Raw genomic sequence first — 26,835 nt, 5'->3', positions numbered from 1 at the left:
CAAATCGGTGGAGGTACGCGTCAAGGTCGTCCTTCCTTTCATCAAACGCTACGAGCAGCTTGCTTGGGTTCAAGCGGAAGCCGTGATCTTCCCGTTCGCTGCTTTCAACTCTAGCTTGGACGGGAGTTTCACTTCGCTGTTGCAAACGGAGCCGCTCGAGTTCCATCTCGTGCTGCCGCTGCCGCTCCCTTTCAGCCATCTCCGCTTCTCTTTCTTCTCTCGCCCTTTCGGCTGCCAACTTCTCTCTCTCCAGCTCCAACTTCAATTGCTGCTCTCTTTCTTCTTTCGCCCTTTCAGCTGCAAGCTTTTCTCTCTCCAACTCCAACTTCAACTGCTGCTCTCTTTCTTCCTTCGCCCTCTCTGCCGCCAACCTCTCTCTTTCCAGCTCGGCTGCTTTTTCTTCTTTGGCTCTCTCTTTTTCTTCTTTTTCCTTCTGGGTGACCCACTTCCGTAGTTCGGCGCCAGAAAGACCCATCTTTTCACCAAGAGCAACTAACTTTTCGAGATCCATGGTGTCTCGCAAATAAACCTTGCCGCGTGCAAAAAGTATCTGCCTAGATCAGTCTATCGGAGCACTCCCCTGCACTCGTTAACGAGAACACTGAACAACACACAAAATCGTTCCGATAGCACTATCAACAACTCGAGGCTCTTTCTCACTACTTTGGACACACTGTGCACCAAAAGGTCCTGTTTCGCGGACGCCAGATTAATTGTCACACCTGTCCCGTTTATTAGGGAGGCGATCGCCGGGCTAATTCCAAGAGCCGAAGTATCGGCCCCCCGAACCGCACCACGAAAGCGTGGACAATTTAGAAGTGGTCCTTATTGGTGCGCCAGCGGACGCCGGCTGTGGCCCAAAGAATAAGACAGAGCCGAGAGTTGATAAACAAACAAAATTATATTCTCATTAACGGCAGATCAAAAACAATACACACGTATGCACACTCCACAATAGTTACATACAATACGTCACCAAACAGACAATGTACTACACAGTACAATCAACCACACTTGAAACAACGGACACAGACAACAATACGCACTACAATGCAGTCGCATGCATTGAACAACCAAGACACTTAAAGACTAAAGAGATATAAAACCTATTCAGTCCAAAGTCCTTGGAACAAAAGTCTGAATGATACTCTTCCGAGAATCACTCACTCAAAGTCCAGCGTTGTTGTCGTTCCGTAGTTCTCGAAGTTTCTCTTCCAGGAAACCTCGCGTCCTCAAATGGCCACTCTCCAAGCTTCAAACTTCTTCGCCGGAAATCCGTCGGCTTCACACACGCAGCTGTTGCGCGCGTCTTCGCTCGATAGCGGTAAACCCACGCTCTTGCCTGTAGCTCGAGCCGTCCCTACGGACCAAAAACTTCGCCGACTACACGGCGGACTCTCTACGCACTCTGGCGCTCACTTCCGTCTCCTCCTGTTCTGTCACTACTAACGAAACCTTCGCCGACTACACGGCGGAATCCCTACGCGCTCTGGCGTTAACTTCCGTCACCTCCTGTTCTGTCGTCTCGGCCGCTCGATTAAATACCTTCCGCGCCACCTTCCAGAAATTTCTGGTCATTTCGTCGGCGCGATACGCGGCGAAAGCTGGGAAGAGGGCGAGACAGTTGGAATGCCCTCTCCGGCCGGTGAGTCAACTCGGTATGGCCCCGCCCCCTTCGTTCTGGAAAAATCGCGGGCTTGCTGGGCCGCCGAAGTGGGGTGAGGAGGATCGTCTGCGAAGCCGTGCTTCTGCGGGGAGAGCGCGCGCCCGGGAGCCCTGGATGTTTGCTTTCTTTTTTTTTTCTTTTTACCTCGCGGCGTTTCTGCCGCCCGTTGTCGCAAGGATTTGGCGGCGCGCTCTTGTTTTGCGCTCGTTCTGTGACAGATGGTAATGCTTTTCGATGAAAGAAAATGATTTTCGTGAAGCATCAAATGCTTTGACTGGTCCATAAAAAGTTTTCTTTTTTTCGTTCCCATCTATAACTACATCGAACAGTCGCAGCATAATAAAAACATGAACAAGTGATGTAATAATACAGGGCCCCTGTTCAGCGCCAGCCTGCGCTGCAGTGCCGCCGCACAGGGCGGAAAGCGTCGCAAAGAGCCCTCAAAGAAATGGTCACCGCTGAAATGTTGGAAAATTATCACTACGTTGTAACTTTTCATCGTAATATTTTCTTTTCTTCGTAAAAATATAATTGAGTAATTACAGTGGTGAAGGAAAATTTCGCCTTAGTTGTTGTTTTCCCCAGCGTGCAGCTGGCAGTGACCACTGTTGAAAGTGGGGGGACTCAGCCTCCCCGCCCAAGTTTTCTTAGTGGGTGGGCTAGCGCCCTCCTTGCCCCTGATACGCCTGTGGATACAAAGCAATACCGTGCTCAAGCAAGGGCTTAGAGTCTGCCTTTCACGTAAGCAATAAGGCGGTTTCGCTCGCAGGCCGCTGCGACGCTTTTCGTGTACGAGTAGTGCGAAGAGTGGAGTGCACCGATGCGCTCATTTGCCTCTGCTAGCGAAGAGTGGCGGATGCGAAACCTTAGACATCCTGTTTCTCTTCCACGCTTTCTTCGCTTCCTCGTACAACGCGGACTCCGCCGCTGTTTGCTCGAAGAGCGCGAAAAAAAGAAAAGGTGAGTCTTCACGAGCCCGTGCGCGTTCTGTGCAGTAGCATGGAAGTGTTTATTGTGCGAGAACACAGGTTGCATATTATTCTAAATCTGCCGTTTTACCCTACTAAGGAGGAAATGTGCGAAAGCATAGGCAGCGCCTGGGGAATGGCACGTATACTTCGGCATGTATCTATTTTTTCTTAGTTTGTTATGACTGGGCGTTTTGGTCGCACTGGGCCCTCGCAGAAGTTCATTGTCTCAATATAAAAACAAGTAGGTAGATGTTTGGCGTGATTGTTTCTTCTTTAACGGAATTACCTAACCGGCACAACAACAGAAAACACGAAAAGTAAAGAAATAAAGCTTTCAAAGTGGCTTAGGGGCGAGGCATTGGGCGTTTCGACAACGTGGTGCTTGGGACAACGCCTGCTCTAGAACGATGGCTGCGACATCGCACGCGTTTCCATGGGGATGGGAGGTTCCTCGTAGTACAGTGCTTTCTCCGCAAGGACCGCTTGCAACCTACACTGCTACTTCCGTTCGTTGGGAAGTGACGCCATCACAGACACACGGCTGTGTTGCCTCCGAGACGGCAATAAACAGTGCTTTATTCTCAGAGGCGGCAAGGTTTAAAGTGGCCGCCGCAGCGAGCGCTCAACGCCGACACTGTTTGGGCAGCGGAGGAGGAGAGAACAGGAGAGGGCCGGGAACCAGCTTTTCGGCTCAAGTCTCAGGCTTCTTTCTAGAGGAGGCGTTGCTTGGGATGCAAAAGACTTTTGACGACCCACGCTCTCACGGCTGATTTGCTAAGAATCTGTTTCTATGTTAGAGCGTCTAACCACCGTATTCAGAAACGCTCCTGGAGTTGAACTTGACTTGTCGTCGCCTTCAATGCAGCACAAACACGTTTCGAACGCGCTGCTTTAGTGCTTTAGCGGTGCCAAGGCAGCGCAAACGCCCAAACGCGCTGCATTGAAGGTGGTGGTAAGTCAAGTTCAACTCAAGGAGTGTTTCTGAATACGCGGGTAAGTCTTGAGATACCTCTTTCCGTCGCCTCGATGTCTTGTTTTCATGCAACACACTCGAGTTCTTTATTCTCAAGAGTCAAGATGAAGCGTGGAAGAAGACGTTCAATTCGGTCACGTGCATCTAGCGCGGGGCTCGCTCGATCGCACTTTGGTTCACGTATTCACGTGGCTAACGTGCCTCGGCCTTCGAAGCGTGCCTAGGTGGGCCCCCGTGCAACGCCGTTGTCTGGCAGATGATTCCAGCGGTGCCTCTTCGACTCGAACCCATCGGTGAGCTGGTCGCGGCAGGTGGTTTAAGCCTTCGCTTCTTGCGAGAGTTCTTGGAACGCCGGGTCCCAAACTCGGAGGTGGCTCGAAGATTGGCTACAGGTAAGTGTTAGACGTGACGCCAGCGCGTTCCTTCTGTAGTTCATTAGGCCATTGGTTTCGAGAAGATCGTGTAATTTTTGAGTCAGTATAGCGAACAGTCATTGATACTCGGCGATAATACTTTGCAACGTCTATTCACTTCCTTCGAATTGCTTTGCATATCTCTATTGCTTATTAATGAGCAAAGACTTTTTCTATGCCCCCTTGTAGTCTTTCGATCAACGCTAATCGTCTGAGTAATGACAGTAAGCTAACGAAAGGATGCGACTGAAGGAATTTAATTTTGGTTTCTGACACCCAGTTCTGACTTATACTTCGCTTCGAAATCTTTTCGTCATGGCCGAAACCAAATGTAATTAAAGTCTCCTGTTGCTCTGAAAGTTTTTTAGCATGAAGGAAGAGGACCCATTGGTTTCGCCCATAGTCGTAATTCGATATAATAGAGGAGTACGTGCGTGAGCGGGTGGTTAGCTTCGTGCTGTCATGTGATATTACCAGAAGAGGCCACTGTGTATTGCTGCTTTGGTTCTCTATTGATGCCTACTATAAGCTATTCGCGCCAATATTAGTAGCAATCTCAAATGTTTTGTTGTCGGCGTCGTCGTTGAAACTTCCTAAAGGCCTTTTTTATGCATTACATGGTGATACTGAAAGAAATTCACTTGCTATAGGCGCAAAATTGTGTGTAGAGCAGCACCACGAGCAGTGCATTTCTCAGTGAATCTTTATCACTTACGTTTTGCAAATGTAGATGTTTCTTTGACTGCAGAAATTAGCTGGAGTGATGTACAAAGCGCAGTGTCATAAGCCACAAATTTGATCCCCATTACTAAAGCAAGTTCAAGCTTTCAGTCTAAGCCTTCCGTTTGTCACAGCTGGCCATGAATCCTTACAACGCTGCAGTACCTGGGACAAGACTCCGCGCACCAAGGATGGTGGTAGGCAGCTCAGTACGGCAGCCGCGTAACATCCAGCCGATCATCCCCAGACCTGGACCGGCGCGCGCCAACATCGCTCAGTCAAATGCCGTTGCCTTGCGGACGGGCATCATGCAGGGTGCAGTCGTATTCAAGACCAGTGACGGCAAACTCCAGTTTGTCAACGTGCATCGTAACGCCATGCGACCCTTATCACCCAGTCCAGTGGCAAGCCGAGGACAATTTCGGGTGCCTGCCCCACCAGCCCTAGCACCAGCACAACGACCACAGAGGGTGATGCAACAGATGCCAGTCCGGTACGCTACCGCAGCCACAAACATTACAAATCGGCCTCCCGGCTTGGCATTAACACCAGCTGGCATCGTCTGCGTCTCGCAAGCACAGATCATGCCACCGCCGCAGTCCATGGGCGTCAAAATAGTTCCTACCGTCGCCGCTGCCACCCAACAGCTGTCCATTCAGACAAACCCCATGGCAGTACGCTCTCAAGAGGCCGCCGCCAACGCGCCACAGATGTCCTCGGACATGGCGAAACAGAAGTGTAGGAACTTCTTCTCAACACTCATGCGTCTCGCGAGTGACCAGCCTGAGAATACAGCCATGAACGTGAAGCGACTGATTCAGGGACTTGTCGACGACACGATGCAACCGGAAGAGTTCACCACCAAGTTAGAAAGAGAACTGTGCTCGAACCCTCAACCATGTCTGATTCCCTTTTTGCGCAAAAGTCTTCCTTTACTGAGACACGCACTGCTGACCAACGAACTTTCCATCGAAGGCATTCGGCCTCCACCGCGAAGCGCCCTCTGTATCGCGTCTCCTTCTCCGCCCATCGTGCATAGCGTACAAAAGACCTCTATTGCAAGGTCCGTGTTGTCAGGTGCCGCCGCCGCGCAGCTTCACATTATGCCTCAGAGTGCCCTTGCCTCCAGTCAAATGGCCACTCCTGTCGATCTACAGGGCCTGCTCGCCCAGCAACATCGTGTCGCTGCATCTGTCCGTCCTTCTCCTGCCGGCGGCAGCATCGCATCAGGAAGCGGCAAGAGTCTGCTGCTGGCCAGGCCGCCCAACATTGCTGCCGCTCTTTCGCCGGCCGCTGGTGGTGTATTACCTTTCAAGGTACCGGCTCCCGTGTCGACGGCGGCGCAGCCGAAGGTTTCTCTGTCTACGTCTACCGGAAGCGTCTGCGCCGGAGGCGCAGGGACGAGCCACGACAAAGAAAAACGACCCGCAGGACCAGCGCTGATTGACGAAGACATCAATGACGTGCCCACTATGGGAGGAGTCGACGTGGACGAGGAATGTCAGGCGAATCTTTCCCCTAGCGACGACGACGTGGAGGCCCGCTCTTGCAAGGACGAGAACTTTCTCTTCGCCGACGCGCTGCGCAAGAGGATCAGTGCCCTGGCCGCGGTCCACGGCATTGACGAGGTGCCGGACGACGTCGTGGCTTTGGTGTCCCATGCCACTCAGGAGCGCCTGAAGACATTCATCGAGAAGCTGAGCGTGATCACGGAGCACCGCCAGGAGAACATGCGCTGCGACCGGCGCCACGAGGTCACCCAAGACGTTCGTCGGCAGCTGCGCTTCTTGGGGGAACTGGAGCGGGCCGAGAATCGGCGGCACGAGGAAGATGAGCGTGAGCTTCTGCTTAGAGTAGCGCGTAGCCGAGCGAAGGCTGAAGACCCCGAGCAGCTCGAGCTGAAGCAGCGAGCTCGAGACCTGCAAAAGGCCGAGTTGGAAGAGGCGAGACAACGAGAGGCCAACATCACGGCGCTCCTTGCCATTGGGAGCCGGAAGCGACCCGTACCTCTCGTGGCACCGGAAGGAGGGTCTGGAAAACAGCCTTTTCATGCTCAAATGTACAGGCCCAGGGTGAAGCGGGTCAGCACGCGGGACGTGTTGTTCCTTATGGAGCAGGAACGAAGCAATTTCAGCAGCGAGTTCATCTATAAGGCATACATGAAGTACTGAAAAGACACCCTCTTGTTCCTAACGAAGCAAGTTGAGCAGTGGGTTCATCTACGAGGCCTAAGTGAAGTACTGAAGGGACACGTTCTTCATGCTTTGTCAGTGAATTTTTGCATGCAGTTGTTAATGGAGGTTTCTATTTTCTTGTTTTTATACACATGTTGTTCACAAAATGTTTTCATTTACAATAAAGATATCTACTCACTTATTAGTTCAAAAGTTGCAGTACATGTTTCACATACGTACACGTTGAAGTCTATGTTATACAAGTTCTCGTCTATGCTTAACCGTGTATACGGTTAAAGGTGATTCACTCGTTTGTTTTCATATCGTGCAAAGGATGGGCTTATACAATTATGTTCGGTTATTCAACGCAATGTCTACAATGCTATTATTGCGGGATAAATATGCATGAAACCGTATACAAACTGTGCGTGAGGTCCGTAATATACGTGTATAGACGTCGGAAGGGTGAAGGCTTGTTCGGAAATCAGTGACAATGATGATACTCCTGTGTCATAGGAGACGTATGCAGATAAAGGCGTGTAGATTTAGCCGCCCTTCGAAATCTTGTGCTGATGTTATGGATAAGGCTGAAATAAGCGATGGCATGGCCAAACCAAAGAATGCCGACAAAATCGCGAGGGATTTTCATTAGGGGAGCAACTTGGAATGAACCAATTTTGGGCAAGTTTCGGTGGCGATGTCAGAGTCATTACAGTGGTGAACAAAAACGTAAGGGGACCCTAAAGCTTTGCCTTTAGGAGTTGAACGAGATAGCGATGTCAGGTTCCTAGTGAATACTTCAAACAATTAGTGCATCAAACTTTTTAGAACTTGCTATGCAACCACCACGTGCTTTTCAGGTAATAGGCACAGGAGCGTGTGCGCCTTATGTAATGAGGGACCTGCTTTAAACGGCGAAGCCATTATGGTAATCACATGTTCTGACACCCGCTGGGAATGGGCGCTCTTTCCACGCATTATTACTGCAGCATTTCTTGTTGCATTGTGAAGCATGTATACAAGGCGCGTGTATTTGTGAAGCATGAAAGCTACTTTCACTGCATTTCCAAGCAGAGGGAGTTCTCACTGTTCACAAGAAGACGCGTGGCCGTGTGGTGGAACATCCGCTTGCCAGGCAAACGACGCGGGCTCGATCCCCACTCAGACCCAAACGACCCAGGTTCGGTCCACACTATCACCAAGGACCTTCTTATCATTTATTTTATTCGCATCATTCTCGACTTCTCGATCACGCATAAGATGATCATTTTTCGCTCACAACCAAGACGCCGAGGCCGTAATTTCGGCGAGACGAGCTCCGTAACGCTATCGCGTTAAAATTGTGCATGAGTCTTAGCCGTACGCAAACCTGGGCTTTTCAGTCAGGTCTACGCCAGGGCTTGATACTTTTTTGGCTAAAGGAGGAAAACGAAATGTTGTGCAGGTGTGATATAGCACGTGGAGTAGCGTCAGCACGTGCAGATAGAGCGAATTAGAAGAAGGTGAGAGGTAGGCCATGGCCTGACCGCGGGCGCTCTCGCCTGCTACCCTAAACAAAACAAAAGTAAAAAGGAGAAAAATTAGTGCTGAAGATGATGGGGAAAACACTAAGAGATGATGTGTACGTACAATAATCACGTGACGCAGTGGTGTTTTTCAAGCTTAATGTCTAGTCCAGTGCTGCAGAAAGATCTATGAATGCGCTTAAAAATGATGCGTGGTAGACACATGGAATCGAGCCAGGCGTCGCGTCATCTGGATTGCGGAACGAATGGGTAGTTTATCGACGCGTACACTTCAATAAAATGAAAAGACGGGCTACTTGGTTCAGATGCGATATAGAAAATTCGCACATACCACCCGAAAAGACCTTTACAAATCTCACATAAGGACTAGTACTGTCTTTGCTGCTGCAGCCTTTTTATACCTTTTTTTTCATTGATTGTTCGTGTTGTGTGCAGAAATCTACCTCTGTACATGTAATACAAAGCGTTCAGGAATGATAATTCATTCTTAGTAACAGCACCATTAAATCCAAGAGCTGCTTTAATTAGCCTCCTGCTATGAGTTTTGTTGCAGTGGATTTGACCGTTCACTGACCAGAGTTTTGTTGCAGTGGATTTGACCGTTCACTGACCGTTCACTTGTTCACTAACCAGAGCGTTGCTCACACTGCCTCGTTTCAAAGTGTGTGTTCGAATTGTAGAGAGGAAGAAGATTATGTGCGGAAAGCGGGCGGCAGCAACCGACCCAGGAATCACAGCGCTCGGGGGCAACAGCTCGCGCTCGGCACCTCTCGCTAAAGGCGTGACCCACTGTGGCACATAATCTTCTTCCTCTCTACACAATACTCGCCATTGCCCCGCCGCGGTGGTCTAGTGGCTAAGGTACTCGGCTGCTGACCCGCAGGGCGCGGGTTCGAATCCCGGCTGCGGCGGCTGCATTTCCGATGGAGGCGGAAATGTTGTAGGCCCGTGTGCTCAGATTTGGGTGCACGTTAAAGAACCCCAGGTGGTCTAAATTTCCGGAGCCCTCCACTACGGCGTCTCTCATAATCATATGGTGGTTTTGGGACGTTAAACCCCACATATCAATCAAATCAATCACAATACTCGCCATAGATGGCTAAATAGACAGCTAAGAGGACGGCGGTCATCTTAGGTCCGATTCTAATTCTCACGTAGCTGGCGAAATAGACAACTTCGATAAGACAGCATCGTAGACAAGCACGATGCAGGCTACTTTGCTGTCCAAACGATGTGGCGGTTCAGCGAACTGCAGCGAACTGCCCGGAAGGCTCGGATATCGCCCAAATTGTTATCTGCACTCAAGCAGACGCTTCTCCAGACACTCAAGCCCCGCCGCGGTGGTCTAGTGGCTGGGTATTCGGCTGCTGACTTGCAGGTTGCGGAATCGTATCCCGGCTGCGGCGGCTGCATTTCCGATGGAGGCGGTAATGTTGTAGGCCCATGTGTTCAGATTTGGGTGCACAATAAAGAACCCTAGGTGGTGGAAATTTCCGGATCCCTCCACCACGGCGTCTCTCATAATCATACGGTGGTTTTGGGACGTTAAACCCCACATATCAATCAAATCAAATTCAGGCACCTAATGTGAGTAATGTTCTTTGTAAAGATTTGAACACCAAATAAGCTGGAAAAAGTAACAGTTACGTTTGTTTATTTTAGCTTTCTCTTCTCGACGCGAGGTGGCGCCTCGTCACGTAGAAGCCGTCCAGACGTGTTCCATTTTTCAGACGACATGGGCTCGGTGCTGTCTTCTAGGCTGTCTGCTTAGGCTGTCTACGATGCTGTCTTAGCGTTGGGACACAGCCAAAGTCGTTGACATTGGCCGTTAGGGGCACGCAGAAATAGACGCCCGCGCGCATGCGCGCATGCGTCCCCCTCGTAGCCCGGCTACGGTGGCTAGAGTAGCCCGGCCACAATCCGCCCACTCATGCAGGGCGCGAGACTCCAGCATCATAGAGTTTCCCAAAATTAACTAGAGGGGACTCTGACGCTGCGATCGTTCAGCGACCATGTGATTGATGGCTATGGTGCTAACACAGATTTGCCTAGTATTTGTACTTGCGGGCGGCGAATTGCACTTGCAGCTTCGTTTATTGCTGGTTTCGGTTTCGTTTTGAAAGAAAGAAGGAATCCTTTTCAATTTTGTGACTCGATTCAATATGGAGAGCCTAAAAGAATAAGGTGGTGAAGCGCAACCACTGAACATTTCTATTTTTGTTTCCTGAGAATACAGCTCCAATCCACACGAACACACACAGAGCCAGAAGCACGAACATTAGACACATCTGTGTACTACCCATCATTCGCATGCTTGCTGAAGCGCCGTGCGTTGCAGCTCCCATAAACACTAGCGCCAGAGCTCTCTCTAGTGTATATTACGAAACTCCATGACCGGCATCGCTTTTTATTTGGACCGACCCCGTCTCAATGTTGATTTTTAATCCACTTGGCAATGCATTCTCGCGCTGCAGTCAGATTGTAAAACTCGACTGCACGGGCCCTATAAACTACCCGTTGAGACGCAATCGAATAAGATGCGTTATTTTTGTAAAGTACTATTCCACTGTATGAATTTTGCGTTCACTACAGTAACATCGTTAAACGACTATTGGATGAAAGACGTGCGGGCAATTTATAACTGCACCACCATAGCAATTCATAGCATCTTACTTGGACCAGTTCACGCCCGCCAAAAAAAAGGGGGGGGGGGGGACGTATTCATTGCAACGTACGATGAAGAAGAAAACGAGAAAAAAAAAACGGAGTCATAGGAGGACAGGAGGAGTTATTGCCTTCTTAATCATGTCTGTCTCGTCTTGGGAGAGAAACGTGTCAGCCTTCCGAACACAGCTGCTGTCGTCGCTTAGGGAATTACTGACGCATGTGTAAAAGCGAGTTTTAGAACGCTAAATTGATTTCCATCTGTTGCGTTGCGAGTCGTCTCGAAAGATTTTTGGCGGCTCTTTTGTTGCCATTTTCTTCTTTCTCATTTTCTGTCTTTCTTTCTGTTCAAAGATTCACTGACAGAAAAGGTGAGCTATTGCTCGACAAAAGAACATGCTGTGTAATTCGTATTAAATGCGAAGCATTTCTTAGCCAACTTCGGCGACCTTGAGCGTATATCTATCTATCTATCTATCTATCTATCTATCTATCTATCTATCTATCTATCTATCTATCTATCTATCTATCTATCTATCTATCTATCTATCTATCTATCTATCTATCTATCTATCTATCTATCTATCTATCTATCTATCTATCTATCTATCTATCTATCTATCTATCTATCTATCTATCTATCTATCTATCTATCTATCTATCTATCTATCTATCTGTCTGTCTGTCTGTCTGTCTGTCTGTCTGTCTGTCTGTCTGTCTGTCTGTCTGTCTGTCTGTCTGTCTGTCTGTCTGTCTGTCTGTCTGTCTGTCTGTCTGTCTGTCTGTCTGTCTATCTATCTATCTATCTATCTATCTATCTATCTATCTATCTATCTATCTATCTATCTATCTATCTATCTATCTATCTATCTATCTGTCTGTCTGTCTGTCTGTCTGTCTGTCTGTCTGTCTGTCTGTCTGTCTGTCTGTCTGTCTGTCTGTCTGTCTGTCTGTCTGTCTGTCTGTCTGTCTGTCTGTCTGTCTGTCTGTCTGTCTGTCTGTCTGTCTGTCTGTCTGTCTGTCTTGCCGCCCATGACTTTCCGCTCTCCTGGGCGTTTCGATAATGGTATCAACTCAAAACATCTGTACAGCGGATCTCACGCATGATCTCGCCAATAACAAACAACCATAAAGGCATGAGAGAACAAGATACCCTAAAATTGGTCAAAAGCCTCATCATCAGTCGCATTACATACTCGCTTCCGTATCAAATTATGAACAGGGAAGAGAAGGAAAAAGCAAACCAAATAATTAGAATGGCCTACAAGACAGCCCTGAGATTACCGCGGAATACTGCAAACGACAAGCTGCTGGCGCTTCGTCTTCATAACACAATTGAAGAATTATCCGAGGCCCAATTACTAGCGCAAGAAAATCGCCTTCTCCAGACCCCAACAGGCAGAGCAGTCCTAACAAAACCAGGGCGCGATACTTTATTACAAACACACCAAGAAACTAAAGATGTACCAAGCGAACTTAGAGAATGGTACACCTTATTGCCAATACCAAGCAACATGGATCCTACTCTGCATGCTGGAAGAAGAAAGGCTAGGGCTGACTACATAGACAAAGAGACAAGATTTTTGAACACGGCCAGATTCACTGACGCCGTGCCTTGTCAGACCAATGAAAAGAGATATGTGTGTGTAGCCATCGACCATAGAGGGGAAATTACAGCCTGCGCTTCAATAGATCAGGCGTCGACAACACAAGCAGAAGAGGTTGCCATTGCACTCGCAAAGAGGCATGGACGCGAAACGCTCCATTAACATTCATTACAGATTTGCAAAAAGCTTGTAGAGGCTATCTAAAGGGCAAAATTGGAGCACAGGCTATATTGGTTGGGACAGGATGGGACCCCACAGTAAAATACGTACAGGCTGTGACTTGGGCACCGGGGCGCGAGGGCGTGACAGGGAACCTGCGCGCGGACGAGGCGGCTCGAGGCTTTACAAATCACCGAGCCACTCAAGCCAATGCAAGTAATGACCCGGCACCCCTGGTCCCTTGTTTCGCAACGATTTTAAAGTACTACAGAGAAAATAAGCAGCTGCATCAACGTCCTCATAGCCTGCTCAGCGCTATGGAGGCAACAGCGCTAAGAAGAATACAGACTAGCACTTACATAAACCTGCACACTCTTCACCTGATGTACACCACGGCGTACAGAGATATATGCCCGTGGTGTGGAGCCACCCCAACACTCTTTCACATCAGGTGGGAGTGTGCAGAGCACGATGAAGAACACGACACCACTGGCACGTGGGAGAAATGGGAGGCGCTGCTGTCTAGCCCAGCCCTAGTGGATCAGCTGCGACTGATCCACAGAGCTGAACGGATGGCTCGCGCCAGTGGGGCCCTGGAATAGGGGCACCACCCCGCCGGACAGACTTCGCTCTACACCCCGTATATTTCTCGGGGCACTGGAGTTCAAGCCTGTCTGGATTGTGTGTATAATAAAGTTTTGTACTACTATTGCATGAGATACGTGTCATGAAAAAACATGAATACATGCAACGCTCATGATGCGCTCGCGGCACTTTCGCTAGCTCCACATACACCAAATTTGGTATTGCGTGACGTGAATAGACGACGAAGGTAAATGACACGTCCTAACATGACAATCATAATATGCGTGTCATGTCAAACATGACTACATGCTACCCTCATGATACGCTCGCGGCCGTATCGCTTGCTTCACATGCACCAAAATCGGCATTACGTGATGCGTACGAACGAAATAAGTAAATTACACGTCCAAAGATGATAATCATGACATGCGGGTCATGTAACAAGCTGAAAACATGCCACACTTCTGAAGTGTTCGCGGCCGTTTTGCTAGCTTCGCATATGCGAAATTTGGTAATACGTCACGTGAATGGATGACGAAGGTATGTGACTGGTGCAAACACGAGCAAAGCAAGCACGAGATGCGCGTCATATAAGAACATAACTACACGCCATACTAAAGGCGCCAATACACTTCGATGTGAAACGGCGCGCATGCGCGAAAGCGCGCCCAAGTTCGTTTCGTCGCGTCACGCCGGCGACGCGACGCGAGGCGCTGGTCTGCCGGTAATATACTCACAGGCACGAGCCGTACAGCGTTGCCTTCACTCATGCGCGTTTGAGCGCGCCCGGCGTCCCTCCGTCATGAATAGAGGCAGACGCAGGGCTGTCTGCCTCTCTACTCATTAAGAACGAAGAAAACATAGCATATCTCTTTCTTTCTTTCTTTCTTTCTTTCTTTCTTTCTTTCTTTCTTTCTTTCTTTCTTTCTTTCTTTCTTTCTTTCTTTCTTTCTTTTTTTCTTTCTTTCTTTTTTTCTTTCTTTCTTTCTTTCTTTTTTTCTTTCTTTCTTTCCTTCTTTCTTTCTTTCTTTCTTTCCTTCTGTCTTTCTTTCTTTCTTTTTCTCTTTTCTTCTTTTTTTTCTGTTTTCTTTTTTTCTTTCTTTCTTTCTTTCTTTCTTTCTTCCTTTCTTTCTTTGATCTTCTTTCTTTCTTTATTTCTCTCTTTCTCCCGATGTGTCATTTGCCATTAGTGGACAACAGTTTAGTTGTGTTTAGACATAATATATTGTATACCAGCCTCGTTCTCCCTTTTATATATGGGTGCTTATTTATATAAATACGTGCATTCAAGGAAAAGCTTAGCAAGAGGGGATTCGCATCAGGTTACAGCTTACCCTGCGGAAACTACTAAAAGTCAATCGTTTCTGTGGAGAATCAGACGAGCAAGCTAACACGTCCACCTGTCATGTTTCATGAGGAGTTAGAGTGCGTGACCCCGTTACTCAGCGTAAAAAAAATGAAATCTTATTCTATGCAGACGCGAAAACTAAAAAAAAAAGGCAGCATATCCGCGGAGTGAATGATGGAGAGTGGGAGGAAGCATCCGTCCGTCCATTCGTTCTTGCTTCCGTCCGTCCATGCGTGCCTCTGTGTGGCCGCCCGTGCGTACATCCGCCCGTCCGTGCGTGCGTCTGTTCGTGCGTCCTCACGTCCATCTGTGCGCCCGTCCCTGCTTTCGTCCATGCATCTGCTCCTGCGTCCGTCCGTGCGTCCCTCCGTCCGTGCGTCCATCCGTCCGTGCAGCCATCCGTGCGTCCGTCCATGCATCTGTCTGTGGGTCTTTCGTCCATCTGTTCAACACTCCAAGTACCACCATCTCGCTTCTTTTCATCATATATTCCTCGTATTGAAGCACCGCTATCCAGCGGACATTCCAAGGACTGAACGAGAGGTGGCACACGCACACTTTCTTACGGCTTGCGCTTCGAGTCTACTTCCCACCTTTAACCACCTCGAGTTCATGGTATATACTAGTTCGCTGTATTCATGGCACTGCGGCTCAACGCTCGCTAAACCTTTCTAAAACCAAGGAGGTTACGCCCAGCGAGTATAACGTAGCAACCCTTTCTTGTCAGATAGTGCTCAATGTACATGCCAATGGCTGCTAAGGGGCGATGAGAGACAGGAGAATTCGGCTTTTAGTTAACGCGCACGCTGCGAATTTTTTTATATTTCAACAACGCACAGAATAAATCTCCCACCGGCACCACCTTGGAGGTCAAAATGTAAGGCTAGTTACTCACTGCTACTACTACGACTACGAGGGACGAACGGGTGCCGCTATAAGGAGCTTCGCCCCTAAAACGAGCTCACAGAAATCTTCCAAATTTCGTGTTTATAGCGCTCTGATGTCCACGTAGTGTTCGTATGTTCATAGCTGGTTTTACCTCATATAAATAGGCTCTGTCGTATATTTGATTCTCGAGTTTAGCAGAACACTTGCATTATGGAGGGTTACTCTGCGGGTGTGTTTGGGTGCGGCTAACTTCAAACGTTGGCAATTTGTACTTGTAACAAGCAAATTAGCCCGGCGCGAAACAGTATAGTTACATGCCCTTGAAAACGGCAATACGAATGCACTTGGCGTTTGGGGGGTTTGTTTATTTGAGTGGAGTGTGTAAAAAGTTGAGCCTTCATTCGTCTCAATACTCTGAAATGGCGTCTCTCAGGCATCGACAATAATATTGTATACATAAGCGCGTTAGGCGCTTGAACGATCCTCTTGTAGAGCTGCGTGGTGCGTGTGTTAGTCAGGGTATACTTCCAACTTTACTGGTTCGTTCACACAGGAAAGCGAGGGACTGTACGTGATACTCATAATCATGTATCATGATGATGACGATGATGATATGTGGTTTAGTGTCCCAAAAGCACCATATGATTACTAGAGACGCCGTAGTAGAGGACCCGGAAATTTTGACAACCCGGTGATCTTTGACGTGCACCCAAATCTGAGCACACACGCCTACGACATTTTCGCCTGCATCGAAAATGTAGCCGCCGCAGCCGGGATTCGATCCCATGACCTGCAGGTCAGCAGCCGAGTGCATTAGCCACTAGACCACCGCTGATTCATTATATAGTATTATGCGTGCGTGCGCAATTGTATTCAATTCGAACGTGATGCAGTTTACCGTTACTTTGTGTGTCACTACAAAAAGCTTTCGATCCCGTTCTATCGCTACATATAAGGCGCCGTGTGACCCTGTATTGTTAAACGAACTTTCCCAGACTATGCTGACAGAGGCTGCTGCTGCTTGCTGCTGCCCAGCAAGCACGTGGCTGGAGTCGCGAGACGCGCGCACGCCGAGCTGTCCACGATCGCGAGAAAATACAGGTGCGTGCTCACTAGCTTCCATTCGTACACGCATGGACTGAAACGAGAGGAATAATGTCTTGTGAATTTTAACACGAAAATGCTTCATGTCGGAGTTCATAAAGGCATCAATGACGTATTCTCGTCACGGAAATGACGTAAAATGTGCTCGATCAAAAGGAGAAAAAAAAACGTTCTGTCAATGGGCGTCGGACCCATCACTTACTGGTCCGTGACAACAGATGCCGCGCACACGAACCACTGCCCCACGGTCACTTTTTTTCTTTCAGAAAACGAAACCGTTGCAGTGTGACTGACACTCCAAAACTTAGTTATCAGGTGTTGACAAACACAAATAAATCAGAGGAAAGCAGTCTAAATAACGTTCATATGCCCCTCATATTTAAATTACTTGCTCTTGGAACATTCTTTTCTCTGATCGTGGAGGTTCATGGTCACAAATACTGGACGCTTTCCTAACGCGAGTTGTATCGGCGAGCGGCGTCAGAACGACGGCAAGGGGTTGACCACTGGACGCGGAACTCGGCGTGGGCCGGCTATCGGCCCACCGACACGAGCGAGTCAAACGCACTCCACGGAAGCCTCGAACTGTCATTTCACAGTAATCTTGGTCGACGTGGTGGCGTCTCCCTTCGGGAACAGTAAAGGGAAGTACTGGATTAGGACCGTGGCCTCCGCGATTAGCTCCTGCAACGCGTCATTGCTACGCATCCGTCCCCTTCGGTTCGTTCCAAGAGAAGCGCAATGTTGTCAACGCCTTGACACACCGCGAGGGGTGGACAGTTCGAAATTCGGCTTCACTCTTAGCATCAACCGTAGCTCTGAGACACGCGCCTGCTTCGCATAGCTATGGCTCTGCGAAGCAGGCGCTATAACTATGGCTATATCGACACCGTCTACAAAAAAAAAAAAAAGCGGTTGGGAAGCTATCCTTTCTTAGAAGAAGGTTGCGAAATGCTCCGGCCAAAGTTAAAATAATTGCATACAAGACTCTTATTCGCCCTGCCTTAGAGTACGCCGACACAATATGTAGTCCCCACCAACAACACCTAATAGACAACATTGAACGCATTCAGGAATTTGCTGCACGGTTCATCTACTCTAATTATTCGCGGCATTCAAGCGTCACCGACCTAATTATTTGAGCGAACCTTCAGCCACTTTCCAAACAAAGAATAATTTCTAGGTTAAAATTCCTATATACTCTATCATGGTCATTTTAAGACACCGCGCAATCTGTACTTACAGGACCCAATTAAACATTCACTCAGAACAAACCATATTAAGGTCATTTTTCAACCTGCTAGTCGTGTCAATACACATAAGTATTCTTTATTCCCATTGGCCATTAGATTTTGGAATAGGTTGCCGGTCAATGCTGTGAATTGTTCTACGCTGGAATCTTTTGTCAACTGTGTAGAAGAGATTGATTTTTTCAAAAAATGCATACATGTGTATCATGAAGTATCCTATGTTTATCAATACTTTCTTCCTTTTTTTGTGGTGCGTTATTGTGTTTCATGTTACCTCTATGAATCCAATCCTGCATGGTCCCGGTTAGGGCCTGCGGTATCTCACGCTCACCTCCAAGAAAAATTGCGACTGGGCTACATGGGAGACACAACACACTAATCATTTCCCCTTAGTCAAGCCTTATTATTCTATAACTCTTCAACGTGCCACAGAAAGGCGGCATTAGCCAAAGAAGCTCTGCGTCCAATCAGTGGCGCTCCCCTGACTGTAACCAGACCTTTTCTGAGTATGCTTTCTCCGTTAAATAGTACAGCTACGACAGGGCTTGTTCGTTCGTTGATTACGGACGTTGACCCTTGAGATCGAATTAAACCACCAAGCGTCAGCATGTGTGTATCCAGTCCCCGTTAAAGGCTGTTATAGCTACTCTACATCAATAGGCTTTGCACAAGTTATCATATGGCAGCAATGTACAGTTAAGCATTGAAATGCTCCTAGTAATGAAAGTGCTGCTGCAATTTCTCCAAGCTGCTCTAAATAAAAAAAAATTCGCAGATCCCACGTACAGTGGGAATTAATGATATGCGAAGCATGAATGGGAAATGAAGATATGTGTTAATATCCACCCAGCCAGATGAAAAATAAATATGATCTGTATACTATCATCGTATAGGCAGCCTCAATACTAGTGGTATATTTGTGGTATGATAAGCGACATGTATTAGTATTATCAATATATACCTGATTTTGTTGTATATTTGTGCCTTACAAGCAGACTATTTTGGTAAAATGCGTGTGAGATTACTTCGATATCAAACTGATACTAACTGCTCCTATAATATCATTGATGTGTGACTGATAACATTAGGACCTTACAAGTTTTGACAATATTTATGCCGCAAGAACAAGCGTTTCGGGTGCATAAATCAGTTAGCTTATTTATAATTTTGAAAAAAAAAATGCAATGCTGGCTATTTTTGGCGAAATATGAAAATTACATGTGGGTCTCGTGCCAACTGCAAACTGCCGCTTTGGTAATAGTTGAATGCGATTGTGGCTACGTGTTGTAATTTGGCGCCCAGCATTGCTTTTATATAATTTCAGCCACATGTGCTGGTATTTTAAACTCATGTAGCTATTTATAAGATTTTGGAATGATTCATTACACTCCAGGAGTTGTTTGGAATATTTCGCCATCAGCTCTGAAAACACCAAGGCCTGCTGCAAGCTAGCATTTTTATGCTACAAAAACATTTGTGTATGTTCTAAAGCTATTTTCAGTTTTCCAAAATCTGCTACAGAAATAAAGATGTTGCTAAATTGGTTTACTTTTGTATGGAGATGATTTACTATCGTTTTATACATATCTCTATGACGGGGGAGATAGGCCATGTAGTTCCAACACCTGCTCGACCTCGTTCTACCTTTTTCTTACCCTTCCTCTTCTCGTAAATTCTGCGACTCTGCTGGAGCATACCTATAAGCATACTAAAAGTGCGCATATTATCAATGTGGCTTGTTTAAATCGCTCTCCGGAGGCTTCGCAGTGCATGGTTTGTGCTAACGAAATGCATCGTTTGATTGAAAATTATGTTTTAGGGTGGTTAGAGCAATTCAAACCACCGCCTCTTGAAGGAATTGGGACGTAGTGTTTGTGACGTAGCATTTTCTTTGCCCAGCTCTTCCTGTTCGCCAGCCAAGGCTGCGGTTTCCTGGGTGATAACGAAATGCCCACTGAGGCTCGACTGTGTCAGTGGAGGCTATCTCGGCGAAAACGTAACTTTTCGACCACTCGGGTCATTCTCAGTGGTAACGTGAAAAAATTATTTGGCCCGTGAATTAAACAAGAACGCAAAGGTTGCATTTTATTGCATCCTTTTTTTAAAGGAACTGCGATGTTATTTTTTTTCGTGGGAAGTTTGAGTAGTTCGGATCAATGTTACTGAGGGCTTACTACGTCAAGGAGCTATAATTTCTGAATGTCCCCCTGGTGGCGCAAATCGCATCCTTCATTTACTTCAGTTTGTGGATGACTGAAAGTGCTGTACCGCATAGTATTGCCGGTTGAGGCATTTTCAAGCATTCCGCTCACTGTGACATCAATTCTTATCCTTAGTTTACTTTTAAACCGGGATTCTCGAACACACATCAGCTACCGGGAAGCAGTCACCAAATTTAGTCCCATAAAAAAAAGGGACAGTCACAAAGCTTGAAGCGGAGTGAGCGGGGAAAGAGTTTGAACGGAATTTCAGTCGTTGCTGTTTGGAAATAAGAGATTCGGATATCTGGCATATCTATTATTTCTGAAAAATACTTTTCCTCAGAATTAAAAAAAAACATATCGAAACAGGTATTCACAATGACCAAAATGCGGACACCGATTGTGAAATATGAGTCAGTTTCGTGTCTGTTTTAACTCATGCACCGCATATGGTGCATCTCGAAAAAAAAAAAAAAAAGGTTGTGGATTAGTCACGCTGGTGTAGCAACGGCCGGGGTAGAGGAGCGGCACGCGCACCCTGCCGTTGTAGATTACCCGTTACACGAACGGTGCATTATATATATATATATATATATATATTACTTTTAATGTTTTTCTGCCTAAACTTCTTAACTTTTTGATAAAGCCGAGAAAGTGCACAATTTTCGTTTGGTTTCTTGCATATGACCATGATTTAACCAGGATTTAATTAAGAGGGTCGGTGAGACAGTAATGAGAGCACCACTTATAAACCATGCCGGAAATATGCAGCGATCGAATAAAATTATTCGCTCACGCAATCTTTAGCAATGTCACAAACTGTCACAAAGCCATGAAAAAAACATGTATCAAAGGATATCCTTTTGTATATTGCCCGAATATTGTCACCCCTGTTTTTCAGACAAACATCAGTACAGTCCATCCCCACAGCCTTTCACATCGCTATAATAATAATAATAATAATAATAATAATAATAATAATAATAATAATAATAATAATAATAATAATAATAATAATAATAATAATAATAATAATAATAATAATAATAATAATAACAAATGATGTTGATGATGGGGATTATGATGATGATGATGATGATGATGATGATGATGATGATATGTAACATCTCTGTTTTAACGTTCCGAAACCACTATATGATTGAGGGACGCCGTAGTGAAGTGCTCCGGAAATTTTCACTATCTGGTGTTCTGTAACGTGTCCTGACATGGCGCAGTACACGGGCCCCAAGCATTTCGCCGCCATCGAAATGTAACCGCCACGGACGGCATCGAACCCGCGACCTTCGGGTAAGCAGCTTAGGACCTCAGCAACTGCTCCACCGAGGTGGTCATTCATGTCCCTGTAGAGTGCACGACTGCCTACTTCCCTCTCCTCCCACGACCCTAACCCGACGGGAGGGCACACTCCGCGACGGCGCCCCCTAGGTCTGTCGGGCGCTCGTTCATAAGCGTGCCCGGGCTGTCGTAGAGGTTGTCCTAGGTATCCCACAATGGGAGCCCTCTCTGTTTTCTTTGCATTTAAATGAAGATGTTTTCATCATCATCATCATCAGCAGCAGCAGCAGCAGCAGCAGCAGAATCATCATCGTGATCATCATCAACATCATCATCGACATCATCATCATCACGTTCGCCTTAGTGACAATGGTGCGTCGATGTGGCACATAGTTTTGATTCACATGAGTTGCTCTTTTGCCATCGAATGTGAACGGAATAGAGCGTAAACATGAGACATGAGTATGGCAATGGAATTGCGGGGGTACAACAACAAACGTGCCACACTCCACCAATATCTCTGACCACTACAATCATAGCTGGATATATTTGCACTCCAAGAAACTGGGTACAGATACGTCACTCTCACTGGGTATAGAGCTATAGAGTGCGAAACTTATGGTAGAGGCTTATATGTGTTTTAAATTAAGCAGCGGACACACATCTCTCACGATCTGGGAATTCGGGACAAGAACTTAGAGTATCTCATGATGCAGGTATTAGTGCCGGTCTCATACAAAAATCAAAGATGCAACAGCTTATTTGTCCTCAACATTTACAGTAAGCCGAAGCACTACAAGCAACAGTTCAAGGTAATTTTCGAGAAAGCTACTAAACTAGCGGCCCCTAATCATATTAGAGGACTTCAACGCTGCTCATGAACTCTAGGGATATACTGCGACAATCCCCAAAGGCAGAAATCTATGGCATCATGCGGACGAGCAAGACCTGGTCTTGATTGCGGATAAAGGGTATCCCACAAAAATAGGCAATTCTGTCCGTAGAGACACCACGCCCGACCTAACCTTTGTCAAGAACGTATAGCATGCCATATGGACAAATACCGGTCATAACTTCGGCAGTGATCACTATGTTCTCGAGGTTAAGCTGGAGGTTGAGAAAGGCCGCACTCGAGAATTTGAGGTAGTTGATTGAAATGTCTTTCGCAGAATTAGAACGCCAAGCGAATCAAATGCTGCCAGACCAAGCCTCAAAGATTGGTGCGTATACATCAGGAATGATATCAAGGCAGCCACCAGAAAGATTTTCACTAACGCTAACGTGAAGGCCATGGATTCTAAACTAGCCCACTTAATAGAAGCAAAGCAGGCTCAATCGAAAAATAAGGAAGAAAACAGCAGAACTGAATAAACAAATCGAACGGCAGGGCACCGACCTATGCAAGCAGCAGTGGAATGAAATCTGTGAAACGATTGATGGGCAAATCAGGAAGGGCAAGGCATAGAAACTCATTAAGCACCTCCTAGACGAGCAAGGCACCAGGTCCAACCAGAGACACTGCCTTGCCCGGGCCATACACATAGCCCTAAAAAATCAAGACATTGAAACAGTTACTAAACAACTCATAGACAAATACCTACCAGTCGCTAAGGATCAAAAACAATTTCCACGATCGGAATGCCGGGGAGCCCCTCAGCCGGAGCTACATCGACCCTTCACTTTATCTGAAATCAGAAGGGTGTTGATTGAGTTAAACAAAAAGTCTGCGCCTTGCCCAGATGGTGTGACCAACAAGTCACTCAGGAATCTCGACAAGCCCTCTGTTGAATCGCTGACTGATTTTATTAACGAAGCATGGAATTCGGGTGAAGTTCGAGATGAATGGAAACTTTCTCAAGTCATTCTAATACCAAAACTGGGTAAACCTCCAAGTCTGTAGAACTTGCAGCCAATATCGCTAACATAAGTAGGAAAAGTAGCCGAGCATGCAATCCTCTACAGGATTAAGAATTTATTGGAGGACAACATATACAGCTGCAACATGTAAGGCTTCAGGTCTTCATTATCTACTCAGGATGCTATGAAGTAGATTAAACACCACATTATAGACGGGTACTCTAAAGATATCAAAGTCATCCTCATATTAGACACGGAGAAAGCATTCGACATCAGGCACAACTACACCCTTCAAACGATCGAGGAAATTGGACTTGGATCGAAAATGTATAATTACACAAAATCTTTTTTTTAGGAGCACGTACAGTGAGGTTAAGGGCATGAGACACCAACTTAGGTTTAGCTCAACTCGGTGATCGTGGAACCCCACAAAGCTTGGTGATCTCTGCTGTCCTCTCCAACCTGTGCATGATCGGCCTGTCCGAGAAACTGAACAATATCAGCAACATTCACCACACCATCTATGCTGATGACCTTACTATATGGTGTACTGGTGGTAGTGAAGGACAGGTGCAAGATGCACTTGCAGAAGCAGTGCAGACAGTGGAGGAATACTTGAGGCCCACCGGTCTTTGGTGCTTCATGATCGGCCTGTCCAGGAAACTGAGCAATATCAGCAACATTCACCACACCATCTATGCTGATGACCTTACTATATGGTGTACTGGTGGTAGTGAAGGACAGGTGCAAGATGCACTTACAGAAGCGGTGCAGACAGTGGAGGAATACTTGAGGCCCACTGGTCTTAGGTGCTCCCAACACAAATCGGAGTTATTACTCTACAGAAAAAAAGAAAGGAGGGAGACCCAAGGGTTTGAAGCCACTATCCAAAAGTGAAATACATATATTGACCGAGAACAGGGGAAATATACCCAGAGTCGACACGATGAGGGTACTCAGCTTTTTTATAGATGCAAATGGCAGGAATCACATGGCACTCAATAAAATTATCTTCAAGACAGAGAACGCATACCGGACGATCAGGCGACTTGCAGGGAGACAAAAACGCATGAAAGAGGACGATCTTGTCAGGTTGATCAACTATTTCGTGCTGTCACATTTAATATGCGGCTTCCATGAATAACTGGACACGAAGCCAATTAAAGAAGCTAGACGCGGTGATCAAGAAAGTCATCAAGGGTGCACTGGGTCTCCCGCTTCGCACCTGCACTCTAATATTGCTCAAGTTAGGGGTGCACAACACGACTAGAGAAATTGCGGAAGCTCAAGAAAGGTCACAAATAGCAAGACTCTCTACCACTTGCACGGGGAGATCGATCCTCAATAGAATCATGATCAACCCTGTCATAGACCAGGAGACGTACACCAAGATACCACAGGACTTTGCTGAGAGCATCGTCGTTGCCCCGTTGCCAAGAAATATGCACCCAACCTTCAACATCGCCAGAAGGGTAGCCCGGGCTAAGGCTTTATTGACGAAGTTGGATAAAGGAGGCAGGGGGCTTGCTTTGTCGACTCAGCCTCATATAAAGACCGAAATACGTTCGCCGTAGTAGTAGTTTACCACCAGGGCAGGTGTACCAACTCCGCCATGGTTTACACTTCCAAACCGGAAGTCGCTGAACAAGTTGCCATCGCGTAAGCCCTGACAAATGATCGATACACCGACATACACAGTGACTCAAAACCAGCCATCACAGCGTTAGGCAGAGACAGGATCGCAACACAAGCAGTTCGAATTATGAATAGTAAACAGGCCATTGATAAACATTACATATATTGGTTCCCGGCGTACCTTGGATCACTCGATGTCATTCCCATTAATTCAAATGAATCGGCCAACAGCATTGCCCACAAACTTACGAGCGGGGCCACTTTTACACATGGCTTTGACTCTGCTGGACTCGAAAATGTAGAACGTTATATGCCCATGACATATAATGAAATTACTAAACATTACTACATGAGAAGGAGAGAGTTTGCACCCCCCCCCCCCACAGTAGACTAAACAGACCACAAGCGGTCACTTTTAGACAACAGACAGAGTCTTATTACTCACCGGCACAGGCAAAAGAATGTCACGATAAAAAAAAGATATGGATGTTATTTGCAACGCATACAAAAAAAGAAATATGTACGCTTGAGCACATGCTCTAGGAGTGTGGGTCGCTTGGCCGTGGCATTTCCCCGGAACGGTTTACAGGGATGATAAAGTCTCACGAACATATCCCCTGAGTCCTGGCAGTCCAGTACGCCCATGACAGGGCTAGGAGGCTTGGCCTCCCAGTCCCAACGTGACATTAGGCAGGCAGGTGGCCACAGCCTGTTCAGGGTGTATAAATAAAGTTATTTCCATCAATCACACATAATACATCTCTCCTCGTTGAAGTTAGGACCGGTGCACAGGGATGAATATGAGCTTTGTATGACACTGCTCATTGCATAGATAAGAGTAAAAAATACTTTTCGCATTTCGTTTTACAGAATTTCAGTTATCGCCTTTGCGAAAGATTCGCGTGATGCAGAATCTAACGTACGCATTTAATATAAATATATAAACATTTCTGGGACAGCTGCACGTGCACGGATTTGTGCGCGAAGAATTGAATAAACTTTTCGTTTGAGAACGCGAACAGCAGCCACGTAAAGTAAAGTTTCGCCTCGCGTTCAACCGTAAGTTCTTAACGTCTGCATATCCAGGACGCTGTCTCAGTTTCTCTTTTCCCATTGAGCTGCCGAAGACTCGTTTTGCAAGGAGTGAAGAAAACAACAAAGCAAGGCGTATCACTCTCGCGCTGTCTTCGTAACGCAATACTCCCAGCGTGCTTCTTCGCGTTCAGGCTCGGAGTAATGATGCTTTGAGAGCGATCCACGCGGCCATTTATCGTTTCTGTTTACACTTGTACAAAAACGCACGAAGCCGCTGAAGTTCGTTCGCCTGTTCACGTTGAGAAATACGAAGGATCATTGTGCGGAAAATTACGCTTTCCTGAGCGCGCCTAGTGACTGAGGCGTGTGCCTGCCCAAGCCCGCCAGCCGTGCTAGCCGTTGCAGGAGAAAATGTTCCGAGAGATCGTCTAGAAATATGAGTCGCTTTCTTTTTTTTTTCGTTTTGTGTGTACTCGAAAAGCAATACTTGTGTAGTAATAGTTAAGAGGCTTGGCTAAATTTTGCTCGGAAATACGTCTTTTTTTTTAACGCTTCTTAACTCTTCATGACTGGAATTTATAAAAAAAGAGTCGAATATGTCGTAGTGTGTGGGTCCAAGCGATAAAAATGAAGGAAATAAAAAAAAATGTATCACTGGAATGGCAGGCGTTGCGTGCAAGTTGTTTTCCACCACCTGTCAACCTAATATATTCGAAGTTGGAGGTTCGATAGATAACAATCGAATAAGTCGACAATAACGCTA

The 26,835-nt window shown here is 46.8% G+C and overlaps 2 protein-coding genes across 4 annotated transcripts in view; both read left to right on the top strand.

Moving 5' to 3' along the window:
* LOC119172231 (cholinesterase) overlaps positions 1-26,835 on the top strand; it is a 306,247-nt gene that overhangs the window by 143,854 nt on the left and 135,558 nt on the right. The gene's annotated exons all lie outside the window — the stretch shown is intronic.
* On the top strand, positions 1,699-11,129 carry LOC119172806 (transcription initiation factor TFIID subunit 4). The gene is made up of 2 exons (XM_075893347.1): positions 1,699-4,002; positions 4,878-11,129. Exon 2 carries the CDS (start codon positions 4,884-4,886, stop codon positions 6,912-6,914), a length of 2,031 nt encoding a protein of 676 aa, XP_075749462.1. The 5' UTR covers positions 1,699-4,002; positions 4,878-4,883; the 3' UTR covers positions 6,915-11,129.

Source organism: Rhipicephalus microplus, chromosome 4, assembly GCF_043290135.1.
Source record: "Rhipicephalus microplus isolate Deutch F79 chromosome 4, USDA_Rmic, whole genome shotgun sequence".
In the NCBI taxonomy this organism is placed as follows: domain Eukaryota; kingdom Metazoa; phylum Arthropoda; class Arachnida; order Ixodida; family Ixodidae; genus Rhipicephalus; species Rhipicephalus microplus.
This window is presented reverse-complemented; position numbering and strand designations above follow the sequence as displayed.

Coding starts and splice junctions, on each gene's coding strand:
- LOC119172806 (XM_075893347.1), top strand. CDS start 4,884: ATGAATCCTTACAACGCTGCAGTACCTGGGACAAGACTCCGCGCACCA.